The 9,797-nt window shown below is 36.0% G+C and overlaps 1 protein-coding gene across 1 annotated transcript; it reads right to left on the reverse strand.

The window, feature by feature from the left end:
* Positions 1–879: 879 nt before the first annotated feature.
* Positions 880–5,743, reverse strand: UBP23 (ubiquitin-specific protease 23). The gene is made up of 9 exons (XM_078957717.1): positions 5,210–5,743; positions 4,212–4,326; positions 3,999–4,109; positions 3,585–3,757; positions 3,152–3,478; positions 2,356–3,024; positions 1,690–2,281; positions 1,468–1,555; positions 880–1,372 (listed from the first exon to the last, which is right to left on the reverse strand). The coding sequence occupies exons 1-9, from the start codon at positions 5,573–5,575 to the stop codon at positions 1,180–1,182; spliced, it is 2,634 nt and encodes an 877-aa protein (XP_078813843.1). The 5' UTR covers positions 5,576–5,743; the 3' UTR covers positions 880–1,179.
* Between the last annotated feature and the right edge of the window lie 4,054 nt (positions 5,744–9,797).

A 9,797-nucleotide genomic window follows, 5' to 3' on the forward strand; every position in this document is an offset into this window, starting at 1 on the left:
CATCACAAGAATTCTTAAGTCATTCCTAAAAGACTTAAGAGACTTTTTAAAAAGGATATTCTAGCTTCCATTTGTTAAAATAACTTTTGTTAGCAAAAGGACCTGAGACTTAAACCTTTAAGGCCATAATTAAGCCCAAAATCATGATTACAAACTCAAGGTATGAATTATAGTCTTAAGTGGTTAAGACAAAGAACAAACTTCCAAACTTGGTAATATCTTCATCATGTTATATTTGGAAAAAAAACATTAGAGACCCTCCTTTTTACATTAAATACATATCCCTTGCAAAACAACCAAGAAACGGGATCACCAACTACATTCTACGAAAATCTAAAAAGAATTACTAAATAGTAAATATGATTTGTGGAGGAAAATATAATTGTTTCAAGAAAAGTCATTTAGTGATTTCATGAGAACTTATCACTTATGGAAGCTTGTTGTTGAAGAAAGTTATCATTAGACTTGTAGGGCGATTGTTAATCATAGCGCCTCATGCCCAAGACCAATTATTATACATTGCTTTTCTGAATATGAAAGAAAGAAATGATTGAATATATATATATATATATATATATATATATATATATATATATATATATATATATATATATATATATATATATATATATATATATATATATATATATATATAGTGTTCTTTTTAATTAAATTCATGTCATAATTAGATGTAGACATCCTGGTCCAATGATACAAAATATAGGACCAATGTCTGATTCGGGCTTTATATGCTCTGGTCCCAATGCAATTTGATTCAATTTCTTTAATAAACATTAGTATTAATTACTAGTTTATAAAAAAAATGTATATTATAAATTATAAACATTATAAGCTATAATCGTGAAAGGGTAAAAAATATGACAAAGACAACATTTAGTATTTTATGTCAAAAACATTTAAAGACACATGAGTTCCATATCTCTTAAAACAAAATACAAACCACATACATTTTTCACCATGTTCACAAGTAGTCATAAACACCACCTCAATTCAAAACCCTAATTTCAAACATCAAAACTAAAATTACTCCCACACCTCACAAACTCAAGCAAAATCTACAAATCGGAAAAGAATTTCCAAGAAAACACCTCATAAATTATCTCGGGCATTCTCAATTCTCAATTCTCATCAACCAAAAAACTTGTCACGATTTCCACATCATAACCTAAAAGGTCTCCCAGATCTTGACTTTTTAAAATGGTCGTTTTTCATGTTCACGGGTCTTTTCGACAAATTCGGTTTTTCCGATTTTAACCTCTCATTTGCAATATCTTGAAAAGGATTCTTTCCATCAAATTCGGTTTTTGAAATTCTTACTTTCTTCCTCTTTCCTCTGTCATATTCGTCATCCCTGATGAATTATAACAAAAAGGGGTTAAGGGTTATTATGTATAAAAGTATATAAAGATTAAAATACATGTAAAAAAAATCGGCTTTAAAACTCACCATTCATCTCCAATGTAACCAATGGTGAGATCCCGTTTTCTTTCTCTTGTATGAGAAGTTGTTGACTCACCTTCATCCCACCGAGGGACTGAAATCACACAAACATAAGTCAAAAAACGGTCAAACTTCTTTTTTCCTTCAATTTCCCAAAATGTACCTTTCTTTTTTGACATTAATGGATATCATAACTAAAATGCAACAAAAGTAAAAAATATTACTCACCAATTTTGTCATCCAAACCTCTTGTAAGCAAATGAAGCAAATCTTTTTGTGTCGAATTTTCCCTCGAATGATTTGATTGGATTCCTGTTGAGACACCATTTAAGTCATTTGTTGCAAGAACAGCACCATCTTTATTAACCCTTTCTTTGAATCCATTTTCAACTGGAGGTTTGACCACATCCTGTGCTTTGACTTTTTCAGATGAAGGTTGACCTTCATTGACCGAGTTTTCTTTAGCAAGATTCTTCATCTTTTTGCTTTGCTTATGTTTCTTTTTCTTCCTTTGGTTTAATGAAGTCCCCATTAGAACATTTGCACTGACTTTCATACTTACAATTTTCTTGCACTTCAAAAAGTTCTTTACTTTCTTGTTGGGTTTCCGGTCAACATCCTTCTTCTTGGTCAAACTTTCCATTTTTGGCACGTTCTTTGCTTTCTTGTGGGGTTTTTGGTCAAGAGGTTCCTTGTTGGTCAAACTTTCCATTTTTGGCAAGTCTGGTGTATCTATTACCATTGCAGCCACCACTGCCGCCCCCTTTTGACCATCACCACCATCACTGCCACCAACAACCAACACACCTCCACCATTTTCCTGTAAACTTATACAATTAAAAATGGGAAAAGAACAAACTCATAAACTTCATACAAAAATTGAGAAATTTTTACCTTCAAAGTTTCACCCATATCTGTTTTACTTTCAGCATTTCCAAGATTCACATTCGGGACACTAAAATCTCCATTTTTGGAGTTGACTGAGCTTTCTGAACTTTTTGGAACCAAATCTTCTTTCTTTTCTTTTTGTTCTGTTGCACCCGTAACTGAAGATCCATTACTTAAAATGACATTCATTTGGGTCTCGTTTTGTACATTTGAGGATATTTGGGTCTCTTTTGGTGCATTCAGGGGTATTTGGGTGTCTTTTGGTACAACACTGGAACCATTTCTCATTGGAATCTTTTGGGTCTCTTTTGATACACTGAGGCCATTACTCATTGGAATCTTTTGGGTCTCTTTTGATACATTGAGGCCATTACTCATTGGAATCTTTTGTGTCTCTTTTGATACACTGAGGCCATTATTCATTGGAATCTTTTCTTTCTGATGAACAGCATCTGTAGTTTTCTTTGATGGAAAACTCTTTTGATCACGGAAATAAAACAACATGTAGGCTTTCTGCTCAAAAACCTTCTTTTCACTCACTTGATATACACGATTGTCATCGAGTGAATACCACATGCCACTAGATGTCCTAACAAAGCAATAATAGTGCCCAGAATGTGTACTCCAACCAGCATGAACCAAAACCCCATATAGAGTGTACTTCAAATCCCCATCCTGTAATGTAATAAAAGGCTTGTTAAATGCAAAAAAAAACATCAATCTAGTGTCATGTCTTTCTATTATGTTGCTTTTTCTTGAATTTACACTAACAAAACCAAGAAAAGAGATGAACTTGACTTACATATGGACCAGTGACAAAAGGTTTTAAGTCCAAAGTAGAACCGAATTGGATTTTCTTGTCAATCTTTTGGCCTGACATATGGGAACCAAATCTTTTAAGGTGAACAGTGAGGACATTGGGAGCTTTATGAACTGTAAGCTGTTTTAAAGCCTTGACTTTTTGCTTGCACTGTAGGCATTGATACTGTTTTGCCCCTCCATCTAATTGTTCTTTAGCAGTGAAATTTGCAAAAGCTTTATACAAAGTGTCTGCTCTCAATATCTCCAGGCTTAAATCCAAGAATGGATCGAATTTGTTAGAGCAATAGTTACACTGCATGCATTTCACCTGAAAAATCAACACTTTGTTGTAACAGGAGCTTTCTAGGACTATTTTCAATGATGAAGATGAGAAGGGCATTTCTGTCTTTTGCACAGAAAAGCGAGATTATTACCTGACTTCGGAGGCGACCACCAAATATCTTGTGGACTAAACTTTTATCATAGGCGCTTTGTGATTCACTAGGGACTCCTGTAGGTAAGCAACATTTGTGCATTGATTCCAATAAATTTACCATGTATTCATGAGCATCCTCTTGCCTTGAATTCCTAAAAGTCCTCGATATGCCTAATTATATAGTCAAGGATGTTCAAAGAAATGAAGGGAAATGTATAAAACAATATAACTTCATGAGAAAAACCTCATTTATTGACTTTCTCTATTGAGTTGTTCTTTCTTGCATAACATTCATGTATAGCTTATTGGATCAAGTGTTGTAAGTTCAAATAGATAAAGTGATAAAGATATCATCTCTTTGAAGTTTGCAATCAATCAAGAAAGTGGTGAGCATAAACTTATAGAAGGATACAACGCAAATTTGAAACAAGATCCTTGGGTGCTAATGATCTCCCTGAAGATTGTAGTGCACGGCTGACATGTTTTTGGATAGCACACAATGCACAAAATCCAGCTTTTTGACCTTCATAAAGTAAATGGAGAAATCGGTTATCTCACAATGGGTATCCATGTTTGTGATTGTGAGTGTCTATTTATTGAAGGGAGATAGAAGTGAAATATTTACAAGTAACTTGGTGCTTTCCACTTTGTAAATACGCAGCTAAAGGCTCGGTGTATGTTAAACATTGGAGTACTGAGTTGAGGAAGCAAGTATTCCCAAGGTTCTCCAAACCAGCACCCTATAGATAGTTTAAGACAAGTGTTAAAGACTATTTGTCAAATATCTAAAGACACATCAATAATGACAAAAAAAAATATAAACTTTATGTCCTAAAATCAAGAATCAACAATTCTACAAGTATCCTAATTTAAATGGTTTTAAAACATCCAAACTATAACAAGTGTATACAATTCTCTTTTGCAACAGAAAAAGTTGTTATTAAAAGAAGTCTAGATCGAGTATTGCAACCCATAACACTTTCCATGTATTAAGGAGAATGTCATTTGATGAATTCTGATGCAAAGTATTCAGACACAATTCCAGCAACAACTTATGCATTATATATAAAAACAAACTGAGCCCGTTAAATAAAGATCAAACTTTCTTAAGCTATGTGGCAACTAATATACATGATGAAGAAAAAATGAACAGAAGTCAGCAACATCATAAAGCAAAAGCCATTAACGTACTTTTATGGAAACAAGAGAAGAATTATAAAGATCTTATGGAACTTATTGCAAAAATACATAAAAGTTGAACATGGATGATAAAAAAACAAACGATTATAAAAGTATATAACCAAAAGTTACAAAAGTCTGTGTAGAAAAGGCAAAAAGTAACATGGAAACGAGATAATTCATGGCCAAGCACAAAAGTATGAAACCCCAAATGACCACCGACAGATGAACTACAAGTATCCTAAATCAATAAACGTTGCAGTCTAAGGAACCTACGTTTGTCAAATGTACGATAACCATATTTGCAGTAATTGGCTCTAGTATGTGTTATCACTTTTTGCTTATTCAACTATTTGAATACAAAATCTCATATGCTTATGGAAACAAGGCTGAATTTGAATAGAATTATAAATTATATCCTTCCACAGAAATGAAGAAACTTACAATTCTCCGAAAAGTAATTCCAAAACTGAGTTCTGGATCCAAACCGTTTCCCAACTCCGATGCATCTCTTTTCTTACCCGAAGACCCACCACCAACACTATCCAATCCGACGCCCTGCTGATTCCCATACGTATTATTCGAGCTCGTGGAGGTAGGATTGAGAGTTTCGAGCCGAAAACTCCCATCGCCGCCTCCTTTAGTGAACCCGGTGAAGGGCTTCCTGGCTAGGTGAAACTCAATCCTTCTAAAAGGAGATTTATCCACCGGAGCTAAAGATTCAGTCGATTCACCACCTGGGTTTTCACGATTAATGGGTTTTTGAGTGACGATAGTATTCTTATCAATCAAGCTCAAAGTTTCGGCCATGATAGATTGTATCGATTCAAAAGTGTGGTTTAAACACTGGAGATTGATGTGTTTCTATTGACATATAAATGGATCGATTGATTTGGGGATTGTGCCTGTGGATCAAACGCAAGAAAAACAGCAAGGAGGGGCTTAGGTGTGGGAGAAAGAGAAAGAGCTGTTAAGCGGAACCCAGTCTATTAAACCCTACTTCCCACCGAGTGTGTGAACACACACGTGTACCTCTAACACGGTTTCTAGGGTTTGCATTTTGGATCGGTAAATTGGACCTTATGCTCTTTGGAATTAATATTTTGATAAATAAACAAGACAAAATTGTGAGTATGTTAAAAACGGGATAATTATAGTAAAATCCTTATATTTTGGCAAAAGTTTCAAATAGGTCCTACAAAATAAATGAATGAAAAAGCCCAATAAACTGAATAATTTAGTTCTTATTATCCGGTGACCCTCATTTTCCCAGTTAAAAAAGTCTACGTGGACTGGGCATGCTTAGGTGGACTTAACGAAACTTAAATATATACATCATTCGTTCCTTTCGTGCCCTAAAATCGGACCAGGCGAAAATCGAAGCAGGAGGAGGAGCTACCAATGTCGTCTTCATCTTTTGTAGGAAACAGAGGTTCAAATCGAAGAGTGATGAATCGACTGAGAAGCATGTGCTTTATGATGGAGTTCGTGGACTCCCTTTAACCCAGGAAGAAGGTTTATAAGTTGCCCAAATTACCAGGATGCACTTAAAGCCTGCAAGTTCTTCCAATGGGTGGATCCTCCTCTACCAAATCAGTGGTATGCAAATCTCTTACTAGAATTTCACAACAATGTTAATTTAGAGAACAATGCAATTTTCGGGGACTATGGACAACAACAAGTTGAAGGGAACTTTTTTGAGGACATTGTGGAACAACCAGTGGCAAATCAACCCGTGGAAGGAGTGGTCATTCAAGTCCATAATGGAGAAGAAGGTGGAAAATGGAAATCTTTTTTTTTATGTGTTCATGGTTTCTTTTGTTTTTGTGTTGGTGATGTTGAAGGATTTGTAGGATAGACAGAAGATGTATGGAAAATAGTGTGTTGGTGTCTTTTATGTGTTTTGATTGTGTTTTGGTGTCTTTTAGGATAGACAAAAGATGTATGGAAATCATGTTGTGTCCTTTTGTCAAGTGAAATGAATTAACAAGTTTATGTTTATGTATGAGTCATAAGTGCTTTGAATGTAATCATGAGTGAAAAGAATGGAATGAAAGAATGAATGGAATCATTAATTAATTGAATCAATAAACAATGGAATGAATATAGAATATAATCAAACATGTTTAATAACAATGGAATCAATAATGATTGGAATCATTTATGATTGGAATCATGCATGACCGGAATCAAGTATGGTTGGAATCATGCATCACCGGAATCAATTATGGCAAGAATCAAACATGGTTGTAATCAATTAACATACACAATAGAATCAAATCAAACACAACATAAACATACACAAGTTAATCAAGTTAAAGATGCATTAACCATGTTTATCATAGAACATGTAATATTAACCAAAAGTTTGTACAAAACATAATCAAGGGGACCAAAGCCTATACTTTATATGGCTATCAACAAAAGGAGCTATCAACAAAAGGGGCTATCAACGGTTGCCCAAAGCCAAAAAGTTTGTACATGTTCTTCACAAAAAGGATGGGTTAGAAACACCCTAATCTAGACTAAGTGGGTTGGATGAACTCATCCCCTTCCCATGTTTGACAACCACCAATTTCTTTAATTGTATTTTTGTTATCCTCTCTGAAGTCTTCCTCTTTCTCAATTTTGGCCTCCTACCCATGTCCTCCACAACCAGGCCCTCCTGATCCATACCTTCTTGTTCCATGCCCTCCTCACCTACTCCATTCTCATTGATTCCCTCCTGATCCAACCCTTGTGCACCCATTTCATCCTGATTCAATCCCTCTTGATCCATAACTTCATGTTCCATGCCATTCTCATTGATTCCCTCCTGATCCAACCCTTGTGCACCCATTCCATCCTGATTCATGCCCTCTTGATCCATACCTTCTTGTTTTATACCCATATCCTCTTCAATGATTCCCTCTGGACCCATACCATCCTGATTCATACCTTCTTGTTCCATGCCCTCCACATCCATGCCCTCCACTGTGACATCCCCAAAATCACGGCCAGAAAAGACCGGTTTTGTTTATACTTTATTTCAAAATCAGAGTTATCTTTTAATAAAAGGGTTGCGGAATTTGTCCCAAAACAATAATATGATAAAGATTTATCAAAAGCATTTCCATAGAAATGTATTTCATTAAAAGACTCGGGATGTCATGTTCGTACAGATCAAAAGTATAAACAATACAATATAAGCCTTACTACATTATTTCATATCTACAGGCCTATATCCGTAATCCCTCGTCCAAAACATCACACCTATGCTCATGCGCCACTACCTGTAATGCATAAAACTGAGTGGGTCAGGCTTGGGAGCCTGGTGAGCACATAGGGTTTTCAACCCACAATAAGTTTATTAATTTCATCAATCAACAATAACCCGATTACCCGTTCCCGTTATCCTCACTTTACGTCCCTAAACACCTATCATAAGGGACCTAGCCTAAGGATCATCATCGGGACGGACACTACTGCTAAGGGGATTCCTCAGCAATAAATGTCCTAATAGGCAACCATGTGGGGGATGGAGTACACCGGTGAACACATCGTTCACAACACCTACAGGTTGCGAGCCTGCTAGTGTTCCACTGGACTGTCTAGAAGAGTCCGTGGTCGTCATCTATACTCCGCTAGATGACTGGATCAACAACAACAACATCGAGGCCTCTCATCATTTTATCACACATCACCTATTACATCTACCCATGTTTTACCCCAACATTTTCGTAGATATAAAATACATATACAGTTTAAATCATTGAAAACATGTATAACAACGTCCATCTAGCATAGATAGCAAGTATTCAGATAATATGCACACATAGCACGTAATTTATATAAAATACTTCATATCTATGTGTAAGTTGAAGGTAACTATGCACTCACCGGAAAAGGTGGTGATTCCGAACTCAGACAACGCTTCGCTTCTTAAAAAGAATTTTTCTTCGACGAAACCTAGTATTATTACCACTAGAGTTTAGTTTATTATTCGTCGAGACTAATTAATAGTCTAGCTATTATTATTATTATATAAGCGTCAAAAAAATACTTATATAACCCATAATAATAGCCCAAGTATTTATTATAAGTTCCTAATAACGTTACTATAATTAAATAAAAGTTATATTAAAAATAGCGTAGGCGTAGCTCACTTACAGCGGGTTTTATAGAAAACCGGGCTTTGCTTGGAGCAGCGTTCCCGAGCCGAAAAGCTCTTCTTCTCAGAGCCTTCGAGCACTCCGGGGCTTCCGCCTCGTGCTAGGGAGGTTCCCTAGGCTTTTCGGGGGATTTCGGGGCTAGAGAGAGGTTCTAGAGAGAGAGAGAGAGTAAAGAGAAGAAAGAATGGGAAAGGTGTGAAGAAAATGAGGGTGGGAGAGGTGGTATTTATAGGGTGAAATGTGGCTGAACTTGGTGCCACATGTCACCATCTGGTGGCAAGCCTTGGGGAGAAAGCAATGCCAAGATTGTGCCACATCACCCATTTTCACACAGCACACTTCCGACTTCTAAAATCCGTAACTTTCACATACGACCTCCGTTTTTGACGTTCTTTATATCCACGCGTAGGTAATAATAAGATCTACAACTTTCATTTTGACACCGTCAGCTAATTCTCGACCGATCTTAAATTTAACAGTACAAGGGGATTATACTGTTAAACGTCTGCGTAAAATTAATAACTTCTACATACGGACTCTGTTTTTGTCTGTCTTTTTACCGTTGATTTCCTATTAATGAGATCTTCAACTCTCATTTATGTTGCGTAAGCCAAAAACCGCTCGAACTAAAATTCGAGTTTCAGGCCGTGCACTGCTAAGCCGAATCTTAGAAAAATCATAACTTCTTCATATGAAGTCAGATTTGGGCGTTCTTTTTATCGATGTTCTTAGTTTAATATATTCTACGACTTTTGTTTATATTGCTAAGGCTAAAAAGTCTTCTATCGTAAATTCACTATTTACGTCTCCCGGTGTCGTGCCGGTTTTGTCGTAAAACTTCGGCGGGCCATAACTTCTTCGTTATAGCTCGGATTTCGGCA

The sequence above is a fragment of the Lactuca saligna genome, chromosome 5 (assembly GCF_052625555.1).
Source record: "Lactuca saligna cultivar CGN05327 chromosome 5, ASM5262555v1, whole genome shotgun sequence".
NCBI classification, from domain to species: Eukaryota; Viridiplantae; Streptophyta; class Magnoliopsida; order Asterales; family Asteraceae; genus Lactuca; species Lactuca saligna.

Bases quoted from the DNA above. Each gene is read 5' to 3' on its own strand.
- UBP23 (XM_078957717.1), bottom strand. From the start codon at position 5,575: ATGGCCGAAACTTTGAGCTTGATTGATAAGAATACTATCGTCACTCAA. The intron at 3,025-3,151 runs GTAAGTCAAGTT...ATTACATTACAG, and splicing joins CTTTTGTCACTGGTCCATAT to GATGGGGATTTGAAGTACAC. The intron at 1,556-1,689 runs GTGAGTAATATT...GTGTGATTTCAG, and splicing joins AGGTTTGGATGACAAAATTG to TCCCTCGGTGGGATGAAGGT.